Genomic DNA, 17,426 nt, shown 5'->3' on the forward strand with positions numbered 1-17,426 from the left:
GAAGCAGTGGCACAGAATATATCTTGCCTGTTTCCACGGTGATGAGAGATGCTCTGAAAAACACTACTTTGAAAATCTATAGAAGCCTTTGTAGTGCTGTGATTTTATTAAAGATAGCAGTAACAACAATAAAATCCCAAGACTCTGTAATGCCAGAGGTGTAAAGAAGAATTGGATTAAAATAGAAAGGTACTACCTCTGGTTTTGAAGTCCACAAGCCCAAATCAAAGGAAACTGGAGAATTACACCAACAAATACTTATTTTTCTGTTCTGATGTTCTTCTCAAGGCATCCCTAGTTACTCTCTACTGAAGGTAAGATGCTGAGCTAGATGAACCATGGCTAAAATCTTGTTTGGCCTCTCTGATGCCCTTTTATTACCAAAGCAAGAATAGCTGAGAAAAACGATGTTCCCAGTCATTTTGATCATGTTACACAAGAGGATACACATCTAATTGTCAAAGTTTTCAGAAACACCAGGAGTACCTTTCAAGTTTGACTGGCCAGAAGACAAGGAGTCATCTCACATCAAAAATGCAGGATTAGGAATGACTGCTCCTTCCATACTGGAAACAAGTAGGAATGTTTCCAGTTAAAGCAATCTCATTTCAGTTCTATGAGAAGTCCAGTGGCTGGATGATAGTCCCAGGCTAGGACAGAGGAGAGGCTTGTGAACAGGATAGAAATGAGCATTAATTTGCTAGCTGCAAATAAGCCAGGGCAGGAAGGTGAATACAGAGACCCTCTGCAGACACATCCTAACATCATCGCTTTTGGCCACTTTGATGTGGCCGCTTTCTTCCTATGCCTCTGCCTAGAAAATGCTTCCTACTTCAGAAACATCTTCCTGACACTCTTCTATGAAATTCTTCAAAGAAAATCCCACCTAACATCTCCAGACCTTCACAGGCACCAATCACTGAACTCAAAGCCTGGGTTACCTCTGAGCATAGAGCTCTGGAGATCACAGCTCTGGAACGCTGCTGGGAATAAGAAGAGATCACCCTGTGCAACAGAAAGGCAGAGCCCCAGCGTGATTCAGTGTACTGGACTGTAGCTGCACTGGGTAGAAAATGAAACAGGATTTGAACAGCTCTCTGTTTCACAGAAAGCCAGTGGTGGGGCGGGGGACGGCAGATCTGGGTAACTGTTCACCCTCTGACATCAGAAACCTCCAATGCAGCACTCGAGAACGCCGCTGATCAAGAACATGAAGCTCCTTCCCCTCTTCACAGCTGCATCCTGCTTCACGCCCCCAGGTCCCCCTTTTTTTGTACTACGAGCAATGAAGGTTTTTTTCCGGATCACATGAGCCAGGATGAAGGGGGAAAATCCTGCCAGGAAAAGAGATGGGCTGCAACTTGAACCTGATCAAGGGGAGATACAGAGCAGTACCCTGAGAGCTATATAAGAATGTGCTCGACGCGAGAGCAAACACCTTTTCAGGCGAAGGACTTGCATGAGTCAGCCATGCATGTGAAGGAAGACTCCGTTTCAAGGAGGCTTGGAGCCACTAACAGAACGTGTTTGTATTTCATCATTGCTACCCTTGCTGCGTTACTCATCTTTGCATTAGCCACCATCATGGTCTTAGTCGTTCAGAGGATGGTAAGATATTTCTTACTTTATTCATTCTCCCTTTCTACCCCTTTCTCTTTTTCCCCCCTCACCCATAGTGCCTTCCCAAAATTATCCTTTGGCCAGAAAACCAGCCACTGCCTCCTCTTATAAATGCACCCACATGAATTAGGAGAGGGGAAGACGAAACAAAGAGGGAAAGAAAAGAACTTTCAACTTTCTCCATGGGCAGTATTAATTTCTAGCACACAATTCCTCTTCTGTAAATGGAAGTAGAAAACTCACAGTCTGAGGTGCAAGCCACCCTCTATGCTGCCTAGTTAGGACAAGAGCTGGAGAGAAGATGTAGTGCCTCAGTGTTTGCTACCTGTTTCTACATGTGTCTCAGTTCACTTCTTTGGAGAATGACCACTTTTTGAGGTGGTCTGGTCTGGTTTCTAGAGTCTACATGCATTCCTTTGAAATACTGATGAATTTCAGTAATGGCTATTACAAGAGGCATCTCTGTGTGTGACACTGTGGATGCACCATGCTGTGGTGTGGCAGAACTCTCTTGAACTACCCAGGGCAGTGGATGTGGGCAAAGTAGCTCCCTTCTGCTCTCTTTTTTTGTAAGTGAGGCAAGATCTAACAGGGTCTCACAAAAACAGCTGTTATCTCTGCCTACAGACATCTTTTCCTTCTTAAAATGAGGAGAACGGCTCTCAAGTGCACCTGGGGTTGAATGAGGAATCAGTGAGAAGTTACAGCCAGAGAAGAGGCACAGGTGGTTGTGAATATAAAAAGCTCATTTCTAATCCTACCAGGAACATTGCCATGAACTTTACTGGGATGAAATGCCAGGTTAGACAATTTACAGGCTTTGAAATCTTACTGCAAATATCTAAGTGCTAAAGTACCATAACTATTCATAGAGTAAAAGCACCAGTGTGGGGCTGCTGGAGGAAGTTGGCCACAGAAAACAAAATATGATCTTTCAGCTCAGTGTTTTCTCTTACTAAATTAACTCTGTGCAATTTGTGTGCCTCTGTATGCACATTACCCAGAAATGAAACCATGAAGGCCTGACTGATATTTCTTTGTTGCACCTGAGAGGAGACATTTACCTGAAATCAGTGCTCTTCCAAAAGAGAAGCAGTTTGGGCACAGTGAAAATGAGACGTGAGGGTTTTCAAGTGACAAACAGTGGGACATTAAGGGAGATATTTAACATAACAGGCTGGATAATTACAGAATTGCCAAAGCTTCCCTATATAATGAGACTTTCATTTGTACTTATTATGAAGGTAAGCATTAAATTACCTTTCCATCAGGATAAACACAATTACACTATAGTTGCCAGAGGAACAATATTACTGAAAGAGTCAAGCTTTTCATTTAAAAGAGTAATGACATTATTGCAGCTGCTTTGGTAATGAGTTTGGCTGAAGGAGAAAGCAGGAAGCTGAGGTGTGGGAGGAACACAGTTAAATCAAGCATCAATTTTACACTGTGAGAGGAATTTGGCAGTAAAAGTATAACTTGTGTTCTTGCTCTCAGGGAGCTGAAAGACCCCCAGGTTCTCAAGCAGTATAGTCATTCTCCATCCATGACTGGTTTTAAACTTCCAGACCTGGGAGCAAGTGTTGGTTCTGTGAGACAGGTTCCTCAAGAAACTCCAGGGCTTACTCCAAAACTCCTTCAGCTCATGGTCACAATGTCAGTGTAAGGCTAGGCACAAACTCCTTTGGTAAATACAGTTGTGGCCGGGCTGAGCATTGTGCCATATTGACTTTAGTAGTTCCACGACATGGAGTCTGGATGGTTCTTGCACCTGGAGCCCTGTACACGTTGGGTCTTACTGATGTAGGGATTAGAACATCATCAATTGGCTTAATTTTCTTTGTAACTTCTAAAAAGAGGACCAACATTTTTTGTGATCAGTCTCTTGGGAAGATCTGTTTTACTGTCCAGATGTTGACAGCTGGATTATGTGAGTGGTTGACAGCTGGATTATGTGAGTGGTCCTTGACCACAGGGGCAATGGTGGCAACTTCATGCCCTCCCTATGCTGAGCTAGCAACTTTCCCTCTGTTCAAAGGAGTGTTAGGTTAATCGGTCTTAGAGACAATGCAGGCCCCTGTTACCCATGCCTCACGTACCACTGCATTAAGAGAAGGCTTCTGGTGGCAAGCAGTTCATACAGTCTCTTAGCCCCACTGCAGGTACATGCAAGTCAATGCTTGTCTTCCTTTTGATGAGTTTACATTTTCCTAGTTTAAGATGAAGGATGACGCATTAGAAAGGGAAAATCTAACCATGCAGAAACAAGGCAATGGCCTCATCCAATATCTGGGTGCTCTGAATAAAAGGAAATCCAACATGAAAGACCAAAACAAACAAAAAAAGCAACTATGATTCCAGAGCTGCTTCTCTGAATCAAACAGCACTGAAAATACACATTACCACCCTCACAAACACACCCCCATTTTCCAACACGCCAAGAACTTTCCTTTACGCCTTGTTTTCAGGACGGGTAGCACAGCACATTGATGTCAGACCTGGGAAGCGTCACTTTGGGGAAGTAAACTATGTTTCTTGAAACTACGTGCAGTGCTTAAATCAGTCCATTTCTTCAGCTTTCACCTGCAGAAATCCTTGGTCTCGGGCTATTCACTTGTCTAGATCTTTTACAAGTGACTATTTTTCTCTGGAATAAGAATAGCTGCTCTATGATGGTCAGTAGCCTTCATTTGGTTTCTTAACACTGTTATGAGAATGCTAATACATCCACCCTTCTGCCTGACGCATTTCACTGCTGCTGGATATAGGTATATATATGCACCTCTCTCTCTATATATACACACAGTATCACAGTATGTTAGAGATTGGAAGGGACCTCAAAAGATATGTGTAAATACATATACATGTATGTATATATACAGGTCTATGTATGTTTAATACATATATATGTATGTATATATACACATCTATGTATGTTTAATACATATACATGTATGTATATATACACATCTATGTATTTATACATATACACTTATATAGATATTTGTGTATAAAGAGGGATATATGCAAAATCAGTGAATAATTATGGGACAGAAAGCGCTAGACAAATGCCATTTTAAGATTCACAGACCTCAGCAAATCTTACACTGTGCTGCAAGGAATGCTCTATCAGACACTTAAGCCACCTACCTCTATGGACAAATTCTGTGTGAATGTCCAAAGTCTGCAATCTGGGACAGTCCATCACTGCTCTGGATCTTGTAGACTTCATATTTTTAACCTCCAAACTGAATGGGCAAATCTTTTCACCACCACTAAGGCACCAGGGTGGCAAATGCCAAGAGCCAGGGCAGTTACTTCCATTTGCTGATCTAGTTTTCAAAGATGCTGGAGTTAAAAATGTCAAACCGTTTTAGCAGTGGGACTGCTGTAACCAGAAATTGCTCCTACAGCACCTAGCACGATACAACCTATAGCACCTAGCGTGATAACAACGCTATCAGTGATTTATGTCTGCTGAAATATAACCTTGTCATGCACTGCCCCACTTGGTGCCTATTGGCCCCCTCTGGCGGGCAACCCTGACAAAAAGGAAAAGGTGAAAACCCCAAACACCAACTATCGCCCCGAAAGCAGATTTCCACTCACTGAACACCACAGGAAAACCACTGAGGCATTTTAGATAAGAAAATGCATTATTCCAACGCTTGCTGTTGGTGGTGTGTACAGTGACAGTCACCTGCTGCATGGAGGGGTGACTTTAATAGGGTTTGTCAGGACTGGAAAAACTGCATTTCACACAGGGCTCTGTTTCATAGAATCAGTGGGGTTGGAAAAGACCTTCAAGCCTATCAAGTCAAACTGTTCCCCAGCACTGCCAAGGCCACCACTAACCCATGGCACTGAGGCCTCGTCTCCACGCTGTGTGAACACTTGCAGGGAAGGTGCCTGCAGCCCTGCCCTGGGCAGCCTGTTCCAATGCCTGAGCACCCTCTGGGGAAGGAATTGCTCCTCAGCTCAATCTAAACCTGCCCTGGTGCAGCTTGAGGCCGTTTCCTCTTGTCCTATCCCTTGTTCCTTGCAAAAACATACCAGCCACTTCCAGTCTCCATCCTCTTGTGATGTGATGCTTGTTATGAGATCAGCTGTGGGGATGGTGCTCCACTTCCTGGCATTTTCAGTGTCAAGTTGCTACCTTTGCCTCTTGGACAACCACCTGAAGTGCCACCTCCTGCCTTCCCCCTCAGCCAGATGATGGTTGGAGGCTGAGCAAGAGACACAGGAGATCCTTGAGGCTCTTCAAGTAGCAAAACTTCCTTTGAGGGCAGCAGCCCAAAAAGCTTGTTCTCACAGAGCTGCTGAGTGGACATGCTCTTGGGAGAGCTCGGGACCTTGTTCAGCTGACCTCAGGCCAGTTTTTAGGGGGCTGTGATTTGGAGGTGTGTTTTCTTGGGCTTTCTAGAAGCAGATACATACTCCAGTATGTTAAATGGTTAAATGACTATTCAGGGTTCTAACACAGGACACGTCCCTTTAGCAGCACCAATCTGGCTCAGCCTAGGAAAAGTTCTTGTAAAATAAGGCAAAAGAAGAATGAAATAACTTTCACTGGCACCTGATTATAATTTTCTCTAACGAAGCAAACTCAAACTATGCTACTTGCTGAGAAAAGACTGAGATCCTTCAGCAGCAGCACCCAGCTCACTCCACACAGAGTGAAATTCATTGCCATGCCTGAGCTGGCACTGTAGAATTGACTTTCTCTGAGCTCCTGCTGCGTGCCACTTTGCATTCCAAATCACAGCATTACACGCAATATTTTTGCTGTCAGAAAAAGAAGAAATAGTGCCAGTAATCTTTCAAAGCAATCTGTAAAGCTCTATTTGAATATCTATTCAATTGTCACTAAAATATATTGCATTAGTATCTGCTGTTTCCACTCCCTGGGAGACTTCCCAGGTGAGAACACAATACATTAGTTCGTTTCTGTTGTCCTGACCCCAAAGCAAGCTGCGAGCCATCAGCCTTGTCCTGCAGGCCACCTCCAAGGGAGGTGCAAGATGAACACCTCATTGATGATAATGGTTCAATCAGTTTACCAAACACTTCTCTGCTGCCTGCTTTCATTTAGCGTAATGTACTTGGGGACAGTGTCTCCATGCAGAAATGCCTTCATCTCTCTGCAGAGGGCAGACATGCTCATACGTAGCATTGAGAAGCAAAGCTTCCCATTGCTGTGAGCGCATGTGAGAGGGACGTCCCAGTGCAAGAGTCCAAGACAGAAGCCGAGATGCTCCTTGGGAGCATTTTCAGCAGTCTGCTCTCAGTCCTACATTTGATGATATGTGTGCATAGGATCCATAAGAGTTTGCAAGGGAGGATGGCGTGTAAAGGACCAAAAAGCTTGGAAATGCCTGTTTTTCCAAACTGCAGCTTCAGGTTCTTATTCTTCTAACCCGAAGGCCTTCTTGCACAGTTTAGGAAGATAACCTGGAGAATTATTGTCTCAACAAATAACTTCTCCCCTGTCGTACATGGGTGTGGGGAGAGAAAATGAACAAATCATGTATTACAGATACCCACATCATGAAGCACCTATGCCATCTGTCTGCAGGACACAGCATTTTGGTATTAGACCAAAAGATAATGCTGCTTTGATGGAAGCAGATACAGCTTGACACTTCAGCCATGGTTAAAAACATAGCCATATTAGGCCAATGATTAATTAAAAGTATTCTTCAATACTGAAGGCTAGAACAATAACACAAATACACACAATTTGACTTCTCTCACTGTCCAGCCATCTTCCTTCTCTGTGTGTTATCCTATTTACACACAGAAATAGTGCTTATGAACCCCTATGAATTTGTCTCCCACCACATACATGGTGTGCCTCATTTCTCTAAGGAGATATTAATGTCCTGCTAAATCTGGTACCAGCTTCCCAAATTTCTTCATCTTGGGCATCTGTTCAGCCACTGAAACGGGCTCCCCAGGAGAGCGCTCACAGCACCAAGCTTGTCAGAGCTCAGGGAACATCTGGACAATGCTTTTAGTCATTTAGCTTAATTTTAGGTGGTCCTGTGAGGAGCAGAAAGTTGGACTGGGTGATCCTTCAGGGTCCCTTCCAACTTCAGATGTCATACGATTCCATGATTCCATGCTAAATAAGGCCTGGCCTCATTAGATTGCACAACTAGCCCAGGTAATTGGTATCCAGATAAGACAAGCTGGTTTAGGCTAGCCTGAGGAAAAACCTCTCCCTGATACTGAAGTCACCGTGGGACTGCCTGCATTAGTGAGTGCAGGAATATGACAGAGTTTCAAGCACTGAGGCACTCTCAGTATCTTTCCTCAGTATCTTTTCTTCCTGTTGGAAGAATTTCTTTGTTCCCTGAGGGCAATTGCAGGGTGTTTACAAGCTGTCAGTGACTTCACTGGTGTGGTGGTAATACGCAAGCGAGAGCAGGTTTCAGGGTTGTACGTTTGGATGGCAGAGAGGTGTGATGAAATAGAAGCAAGACCACAGATGAAGCCTACCGTATTTCTCACTTGGAGCTCATTTCCTGAGACGTTCTCAGTCCATGCTGACTGAGGACAACTGCCTATTCTGAATATTGGGTTTGCATCCCAGCAAGAAGTAGGAGGGAGGTGAAGCAGGACAACACCATCACTCTCCCACTTTGGGCTCTATCTACTTTCATCCAGCTACTGGCTTCCCGGGGGCAGATACTGACTTTCTAGGGTTACAAGTCCCATTCTGTTCTGCTCTCTCCAAGCTTTGCAAGCCACAGACTGAGGTTTTCAGGGCTTCAAAAACCCAACTGCACTGAGAGAATTGTTTTCTCTGTTAGAAATGTAGATTTTCTACATTAGAAAAAAGGGCTATGATGAGGTATGCCTGAGGGTGATCTTTGGAGGATCATCAGCGAGCTTCCCAGAGCTGTTTGCTCCACAGGAATCCCTCACTCACCTGTGAGGCTTTATAGGAGCCATAAGCTCTGTAGCAGCTGGCGCTGGCTCCCTGCACATCAGGCTCTGTATCGCCTACATGCCATGCAATAGGAACTATTACAATCCACTTTTAAAACAAGGTTGTACTTGAAGATGGATGCAACTCATGGAATAACCACCCCTTCCTTCTTCCTCTTTCAGGCAGCTGATCCTGCCACAGAGGGCATCGCAAAACCATTCAAGACAGGTAAGACACCTAAACAGTACATGTGATCTGTCTCATCTGTAAGGCAAATATTGCCCAGCATCCCAAATAAGCCAATTACTTACACCTTAACATTTCAGCCTTGGATAATCTTTTAATCTGAGACTCTTCTGTATTGGGCTTGTTTCATAGCTCACAAGTCTCAAGGCAGTCCCTATGTGTCCTTCCTGAGAACTTCACATTGTCCCTGACCATCATTTTTTTTCTGTTTTAAAATCCCTGTAACCTGGAGGGATTTTCTTTTCCCCAGGACATCCTAAGCACATGTTGCTTTCTCTCTATCAACTGAAGTAGCTCCTTACAACTTTATAAGTCTTTCTTAAGTTTTTTAGTGGTTTATATTGTATGCAAAGTTCCTCAGAAATAAAGTGGCTTCTGAGCACAGCCCTACTCTAATGCATCCCAAAAGGTGGAGCTTTGCAAATCCAGTGGGCTGCAAGGCATCAGCCTCTCTGCCCTTGGTCCCCCAAGATGGTGGGAAGTCACCAGTGCTGCAAGGTGGTACGGACCCCGGAGCAGATCCTCTCTCTTTAAACCAGTATAAACTCAGAGATGTCATCAGAACTGTGCTGGTTTTCATGGCTGTTTTACCACCTCTTAGGAGGAGATAGTGAAAGCTGTGGGTGTGGAGTCTACTCAGTGACAGAGGAGGGGTCACAGGTGCTGTATCTGTAGGTCAGTGTTTTTCAAAGCAAAGCACTGACCAGCGTTACTGGTATTCCCAGAACAGGGAGGAATGATCTCACAAATCCAAAAGTGCATTGCAATATGCATACATATATATGTATATATGTATGTATTTTATACCAGGCAACCTATGCCAATCGCTTTTTCTCCTCATCACTAACAGGCAAGTGTCAGGCAGGAGGAATGTGCTTTTCCCAGGAATGTACAAGATGCTGTTTTCATTAGCCATAAACCTTTCTATCTTCAGGTCAATATCAGTACAGACACCCTCTTGCTCTGAAAGCAGCTGTTAAATCTGAGACGATGCCATTAGTGAGAGACAAAGGAGGGAACTATAGAGAAACTCCACAAGACAGGAACAGCTGAAAGCCATTTGCAATGTGTATAAGGGCTCTATCAGCCTCCCCCTCGCTGCCTATCAGTCTTTATGTCTCTGGCAGGGTAATAGAGCACTGAAGAGTGAGGGAATTACAGCAGCCTTTTATTTTCCTCTTAAAATGTATCGAGCAGGGCTAATGGGTTAATATATCCCAGTGGGTAGTTTACTGAGGTCCCCTGGGCAGGGAGCTCTACCATGTGCTGCCAGGCACTGCTTGCTGACTTCTAAGCAAGAAGCTGGGGTGACCATTGCAAGTTCCCAACCAGCAGTTGTGGAATAGGAAGAAACAGAAGCATAAGAAATATTGCAGGGGACTGTGGTGAGGCTGAAGTTGCTGTAGATTTAGGTTTGGATTTGGGTCTGCCTCTCAGGCAGCCCTGATGCCTGCAGAGTGGTTTGGATGTATTTTGTACCTACCCTGCTCAAATCAGGACTTCCAAGCCCTGCACTGTAAAAACTGGCAAGCTAGCAAAGAGTTAGTGTTGCTGAGTTGCCAGCTGGGTGCTCAGCCTTGATCCAGGCCTGTGTTGGTACCTACTGGTGTGAAACATCTCAAAGATGCTAGTGGAGGATGCAGGACTGCGCTAGTGGGAACAGCCAGGGTTCACTAAGGCAGAGATTGCTTTGTAGCACAAAGGGATGGTGGTCCGAACACAGCTACATCTTGGAGTTAATTCTGTAATATTAAAGCAGGAAACCCACAATGACTTCATTTAGACCCCCAATGAGATTAAGTTGTATGAATAGCTAAATGCCAGTGGGCACTAAAGCAGATTTACAGGCTTACATTCCTGACTCATCAGTTAGTCCTCAATGGATGGGTTTGCAGGTATCCCCAAGCACGATGCAGCATCACCTAATTAAATGTCTATGTGAAAAACGGCACCAGTCTCCTCTGATCCTCTGTGCTGTTGTCAGTGGAGTACCTGAGCAACAGGGGGAAAGACTGAAAGTCATCAAGAATTCGTTTGCAAAATGTTCTTCCTGTGGAAAATATTTCTGTCATCCACATTTGGATGAGAGACAGAACTCATCCACATTTCATAAATATCAAATCATACATTAATATGGGCGAGACAGGTGTTACTGTTGGGTTCATTTTTTAGAGGGAAATCTAGGTCACAGAGAAATTTATGACCTGACAACATCTGGAGAGGTTCAGCCTTCATCAACTCCTCGCTGTCTTCTCCAAGCCTCATTTCCCTATAAATGTAATCCTGGCCTGATGGCTTTTCTTGTTATTTTGAGCTGCAAAGACAAAATACCAAGACATCTTCTTATTTATAAAAGGAAAACCCTGCAGCTACATAAACACACGCACACACACTGTTTATAGGTAATCCTTTTCTGGTGGTAAGGTCCATTGGCAGTTGGTGGGCAGAGCAGAAGGGAAACCCCACACCCCATTCACAGTTTCAATGGGAAATAGGTTCCCAAATGAAACTCTGGCTTTGAGAAAGTACTGCGATACAGTTGCTGTTCCCATCCTTGCTACCCTGGACAAAATCAGGCTAAAGCCAGTGAAGCAAACAAGCCCTTCCAGATTTCCAGCTCTATCTGAGTGCAGTTTGGCCTTCTGCAACTAAATCTGGTCTCTTGCAGCTTGGAATTGTCCCAGTGCAACACTAATGAAAATGGGGTTGTTAGTCACAAGTGCCATGATGGTGGGCTCTTCAGAAGTAGATATTTCATGTTTAGACTGTAGAGATTTTTGCCTTCTCAGCTTCAGTACACGTATGTGTTTATGTGCATATATGTGGAACTGTATGAGGTTCCGTCTGCTCTGAGGTGAGGGCAGATGAGCTGTTTCTCAGTTTGAAACATTTTGCCAAGCCTGGGCTTGCAGATGCTAGAAAGAGAGCACAGGCGACCTCTGGGGCCAGCATCCAGAGCAAACTGCAGCTAGGCAGATTCCAGGTAGTCATAAAAGGGGCTGTTTGCTTTCTTAATTCATAGTGAGATTATCAGCATTGCTACAAGATGCAGAATGTTAGATCTTCCATCTCTCCAATACTTAAAATGCAAGTTAGAGATTAATACATATATGGAGAGATTAACAGCTCATGAAATTATGTGGCCTTAGGCTACAGAAGCCTGAATAGTTTTGGCCTTTAACTCTACATGTTTTGCAGTATCGAGTGTGCAGTGATGAGATTGTGGGAGTGCTTCCTAAATTTGGAGGACAGAAAGGGATACTTTTAAAGTTTATGGTTTTTGGAAGAAGATAAAATTGGCAGTGAGTTCAGCTCCATTTCAATGCACAGGATCACAGTGACAGTCCTTGCGCTCTCAAGGACCAAAGGCACTTGGTACATATGTGACAGCATCACTCAGCTGGCACAGTCCATCGGTGCCAACAAGCAGCTGTTTGCAGAACACTGAACTGGAACGAGAGAGCTTAAGATAGCTACAGGGACTTCTTACAGCAGCTCCTGAGACATAGCATTAGGCAAGTTCTGCTAGCTCTAGCGTGCTGACAGAGATGTATGAAATCATCTTGCCTAATTTTACAAGCATTTAAATCAGTGGGGGGTATGGAGGAATTGAAAGCTGTTTGTTGCCAGCCCATAATTCTTTACTTCATAAAATAACTTCAGATTCTTGTTCTGCTTTTGTGCCTGCTCACACTCAGCCTCCAGCTAGATGTAACGTCACAGATACTGCAGAGGAATCCCATACTGAGAGATGACAGCTACTAAGACAAGCTTCGGAAATCTCATTTGAGGGGTTTTCCGTGTAAGGATAGCAAGTTTTTGCACTCTGGCCTGCCAGTTTCAGCTGCTGGTTTCACTGCCCTTTGTCTGTGCTCCCATTATACTCAACTGAAAGTTGGGAAAACTGATGCAGTGGGAAATTTCCCCAGGCATCACAGGGATGGTGGCATCAGGAGTGCAGCATCTCCTTGCACCTGGCTGGCAGTAGCCCATAGGTCCATGTGTCCCACAGACCTGGGGCTCCTCCTGGCTGGACAGGGTCCTGTTGTGTTTTGATGTTTCTTGTTCGTCTACAGGAAAGCTGGAGAGGGGCTTGGGACAAGGGCCTGTAGGGACAGGCCAAGGGGAATGGCTTGAACCTGCCCGAGGGGAGACTGAACTGAGCTCTTAGGCAGAAGCTCTTCCCTGTGAGGGTGCTGAGGCGCTGGCACAGGGTGCCCAGAGAAGCTGTGGCTGCCCCATCCCTGGCAGTGTTCAAGGCCAGGTTGGACACAGGGGCTTGGAGCAAGCTGCTCCAGTGGAAGGGGTCCCTGCCCGTGGCAGGGGTTGGAGCTGGAGGAGCTTTAAGGTCCCCTCAACCCTGTCCATTCCATGGTTCTATGATGAGGCTCCTTCTGTTTTGCACTGCAGCTGAGGCTGCAGCTCCTCTGAGTCCCATTTCAAAGTCCCCTTTGTCTCAGTGGGGAAAAGCTGCATTAAGCTCACAGAAATAGTCCGGGCCTTTTCCTCATGGTTGCACCCTCTGGATGCTCATCCTATTGTAAAGGGGTCAGGAAGACAAGAGTGAATTATCTCCTGGTACCTTCTTTAGGGCAAAAGAGTCTAAATGGCTTCCTACTAAGACTCCTTCCTTACTAGCAGGCTTCCTTAAAGCAGCCCGATCTACACTGTCAAACAACAAACCAGTGAGGTCTCCTTGGTATTTCATCCTAAATGTGGCTTTACTTTTCCTTTTTCTCTTGTTTTTTTTTTTTTTTAACCATATAATCCTATTGAGTTCAGTGGGATTACTTCAGATTTACAATTACTGATGCAAAGCAAATTAGAGGATGTGATTGAATACATGCATCAATCAGGCCTGAAACTGGAGTAATTTCAGTCTCTCCTGGCTGGTGCTGAAATGCTACTTTGCTACTTGAGAAATAAAACAAGACAATAGTTATTAGCTGCCTTAGCAAAGTGAGAGCAGGAAATGTCGCTATAAACCCATTTTTTCCCATAACTCGTCTTCTCAGAAACACAGCTGATGTCATCAAATAAATGCTTTAAACACACACACACAAAACTTGCTGACATCAATAAATGTAAGTACAGCTTTGGAAATGCAAAGCGCACCTAGCTCAGTGAGGGGTGAGTCTTGAGTGATGCCAAGACTCTCCCGAGACAGCTCATGACTGATGGAGCTCCTGGTTACATCAGGCTGCTGTAGAAGTTACTGTAATACAGGTGCTATTCCCATCCTTGCTACCCTGGAGTAAACCAGACTAAAGCCGACGAAACAAACAAGCCCTTCCAGATTTGCAGCTCTATCTGACTGCAGTTTGGCCTTCTGCAACTAAATCTGGTCTCTTGCAGCTTGGAATTGTCCCAGTGCAACACTAATGAAACTGGGGGTTGTTAGTCACAAGTGCCATGATGGTGGGCTCTTCAGAAGTAGATATTTCATATTTAGACTGTAGAGATTTTCCCCTTCTCAGCTTCAGTACACGTATGTAGAGCACTTTGCTTGCTTCATGAGACACTGCAAGGCTGCAGCTCCCAAAGGCTGCTTGAGCAGCAGGGGATTTTCTGCTTTATAGGGTGAACTCTCTAAATGCCACCGAGTTTCTGTCAAAGTACTCTCCCTTCTTGCAGGACACTTGTAGTGGGAGCGGGCTCAGGGCGCTGATTATGCATGACCAGAGACTGTCGTTACCACCCTAACAGCTTCAGTTGGAAATAAGGGACAGAAGGGTTTTCTCCTACCCTATGACATCTCTCCACATCACTACAACACTACATTGACATGACTAACATCAGGAAAGTAGGCTTTGGTTTTTCTCTGGGGATTTCCAGCATGGCCAAGGGACTTTGATATGTGACTTGCTCAATCTTGGAGTGCAGTGGGAACCTGTTTCCCTCTAAAGTGTTTAAACTGCTAAAAATAGAGACAGATTGCAATTCTTTCAAGGCATCCCCAGCCTTCTCCAACAGTGAGTGCAGAGGGTGCAACTTTACAAATCACCAACAAGGGGGACTTGAGGGGACCAGCTTCTCCCTGATCTATCCCTCCTGACCAAGAGCCTCTTAGAAATCTGGCCATGCAGATAATGCAAGCGTCTGGAGATCTGAATTATTTTTTTGACCCTTATTTTAAGGAATCCTTTGAAACTCAAGATCCTTGTCTCACTGCATTTAGTTGACTACTTCTCGTTCATGTAAGGAACATGAAATATGTTATCTGATGTCATGGAGTAGCACCAGGATATACTAGAACTTAGTTTGGTGTATTAACCCATCCTTCAGAAACGCTGAAGATGCGTGACTCTAATACTGATATTATCAACTGAGTCACAGGATCTCCACAGTCATTGTATACCATGGGAGAGAGAGCTGAAAGCACAGCCAGGAGATGTAAAGAAGAGCCAGAGCAATGAGAAATAACCATCCACCCTGTCTGGTTGCAAACACTGGGATATACACTGCTTTTCTGAGCCTGTAGCTTGTCCCTGTATCCATGTGCCTGTGGGCTGCACAGGACAGTGCAAACTGCTCTATACAATCACAAAATAACAGAGGAATAATCAGCTCTCCTGCATGCTATTCAAGCTGCTGTTGCTTGCTGCTTTGGAGCTGCTGCTGTGGGATTTGTCCATAGCACAGTTCTAGCAAATACATGAGATGCCAAATGCTGACAGCTTTTCACAGTACAAAACCAGCAGGAGTGGTCACTTAATCTGTTGTTTCCCTCAGGGAACACCTCCGAAGACTATTTAAGAATCCTACAGAATGTCCCGACCAAGGGAGCAGCTGCGTACATGAGAGGTCAGTGGGGAGCTCAGTGTTGGCAAGGAGAGGTCGCAGAGGTGGTTGAAGAGCAGGCTGTTTGCTATTCAAACTGGGCTTAGTGGCAAGCGGTTTTTTGACCAAATGGATAGGTAAAAACAGTCTTAGCGTTCCTGAAATGTGGGTGTCTTGGGTAAAGCCCCTGTGTGGCCACAGAAACTCCAGTTTTTAACTTGATAATGAAAAATCAATAAGTAGATACCTTCTGCACACAAACACATGAATACACCTCTGTTATTTCCATTCAAGTATTGCAGAAGGCCATTTTGACTGCATCTCCCTGGGTTTCCCAAGGGCTGTGTAGGTTCTTGGAACTCTCTAGCACCCCACTTCCATGTGTGAACTCCCAGTGGTCTGGCCAGGACCTTTTTTTTGGAGCTTCCTATGGGAAAACCACTGAATAGGTATCTGTTTATCAGGAAACACGCTGCTGCAGGTCACCTAAGGCTGAGTTCAGGTTAGTAGAGCTCAGCAGCTCATTTTAAAGTTTGTTTGCTTTCCTTTCTAGTGTCCAATCAAGTAAACAGTTCAAAACTGAGCTTGGTTGAGAAGGGCATTTGTGAAGACATCCAGTGCAAGAGAGAAGAGCTGGTGATAAAGAAACAAGGCCTCTACTTGATCTATTGCCACTTGAACTTTTATTTCCCCAGCTGGTCAAACAGTCCCACCGACCTCAAGATAGAGTTCCTTGTGAATGACCAAGTCAACAGGCAAACATTATCCACGTGGTGCGCCTCCGAAACGTGCCACAAAAAGACTTTTAAGACCTTGTTCCAGCTCCATTTGACACCCCTGAATGTGAAGGACCGAGTAGCAGTAACACTCAATCATCCTAAATTCTTGAATGAAGTTTTTCTTCCCAATGAAAACGTTCTTGGGGTCTTGAGGTACAGTGATGAAATGTGAGCAGCTCTCTGACTTCCCACTGCTGCCCAGATTGATCTTTCCCTGAACAACAGTAGTCTGCTTTTATTAGGCAACACCTTTAGGAACTTCGTGAGTATCCCAGGACAAACCCTAAAACACTGCAAAACCCACACCTGACAAATTCTTCTGGTGTGATCTGGGGTTGGATTGTTGTTGGACCACCCAGCATATAACCCACAATACCTGACAATGGTTCCTCAAAACAATACTGTGTAAACACAGATTTAAACATAACCAGATTATGGGAAGAATACACAATATTGAGACTTGTTGGCTAATGGACCATTGGCAAGGTGCCTGTGCTCAGGAGATGGGGGAATCTTTTTAACTGAATTTTATGATGTAGTATTTTGACATGGACTTACCAAAAAACTAACAATCAAAGCTTGTAATCTTTACAACAACCTTGCAACCATAACTCTGGAGTAGGTTTATGGATAGAATGTACAAAAGCAAAGACAATGATATTATTGACTTTCAAGCTAAAACTCTGGGACAAGACACAGAAGATAGGGGATTTACAGGATATTTCTGTGCTGCATCCTGCTATGGACTTTGTGCAATTTACTTCCAAGTGTCTTCCTTTTCACTATTTATCCATCTTTTCTATTTAAATATTAAGCTGTTTGGGCAGAGAGTTTGTATATGCACAATGCTCAGCCTCTGGTCTCCCCTGGGGTTGCTAGACCTTTTCATAACAAATATTAAAACAGTAATCTAGTTGCAGATCTAGCCACATAGCCAAGCTCATTACTGTATGTTTTCCTTGAATCCTGTCCTGCCTGTTTGACAGAACCCTGCATGACACCAGGCCACGCTGGTGTGGAAATACACCTCTAAAGCTTTCACCTTCTGAAAAGCCAAGATTTAGATC

At 44.4% G+C, this 17,426-nt stretch overlaps 1 protein-coding gene across 1 annotated transcript; it reads left to right on the forward strand.

The window, feature by feature from the left end:
- Positions 1 to 1,138: 1,138 nt before the first annotated feature.
- TNFSF8 (TNF superfamily member 8) lies at positions 1,139 to 17,177 on the forward strand. The gene is made up of 4 exons (XM_061352317.1): positions 1,139 to 1,608; positions 8,737 to 8,782; positions 15,533 to 15,604; positions 16,134 to 17,177. Exons 1-4 carry the CDS (start codon positions 1,414 to 1,416, stop codon positions 16,529 to 16,531), a joined length of 711 nt encoding a protein of 236 aa, XP_061208301.1. The 5' UTR covers positions 1,139 to 1,413; the 3' UTR covers positions 16,532 to 17,177.
- Positions 17,178 to 17,426: the final 249 nt, after the last annotated feature.

The sequence above is a fragment of the Neopsephotus bourkii genome, unplaced genomic scaffold, assembly GCF_033783945.1.
Source record: "Neopsephotus bourkii isolate Nb327-2 ecotype Australia unplaced genomic scaffold, CSIRO-AGI_Nbou_v1 NB_659, whole genome shotgun sequence".
Classification (NCBI taxonomy): Eukaryota; Metazoa; Chordata; class Aves; order Psittaciformes; family Psittacidae; genus Neopsephotus; species Neopsephotus bourkii.

Excerpts from the sequence above, each read along its gene's own strand:
- TNFSF8 (XM_061352317.1), top strand. The coding sequence starts at position 1,414 with ATGTGCTCGACGCGAGAGCAAACACCTTTTCAGGCGAAGGACTTGCAT. Across the intron at positions 1,609-8,736 it reads TCTTAGTCGTTCAGAGGATG|GCAGCTGATCCTGCCACAGA; the intron begins GTAAGATATTTC and ends TTCCTCTTTCAG. Across the intron at positions 8,783-15,532 it reads CGCAAAACCATTCAAGACAG|GGAACACCTCCGAAGACTAT; the intron begins GTAAGACACCTA and ends TGTTTCCCTCAG.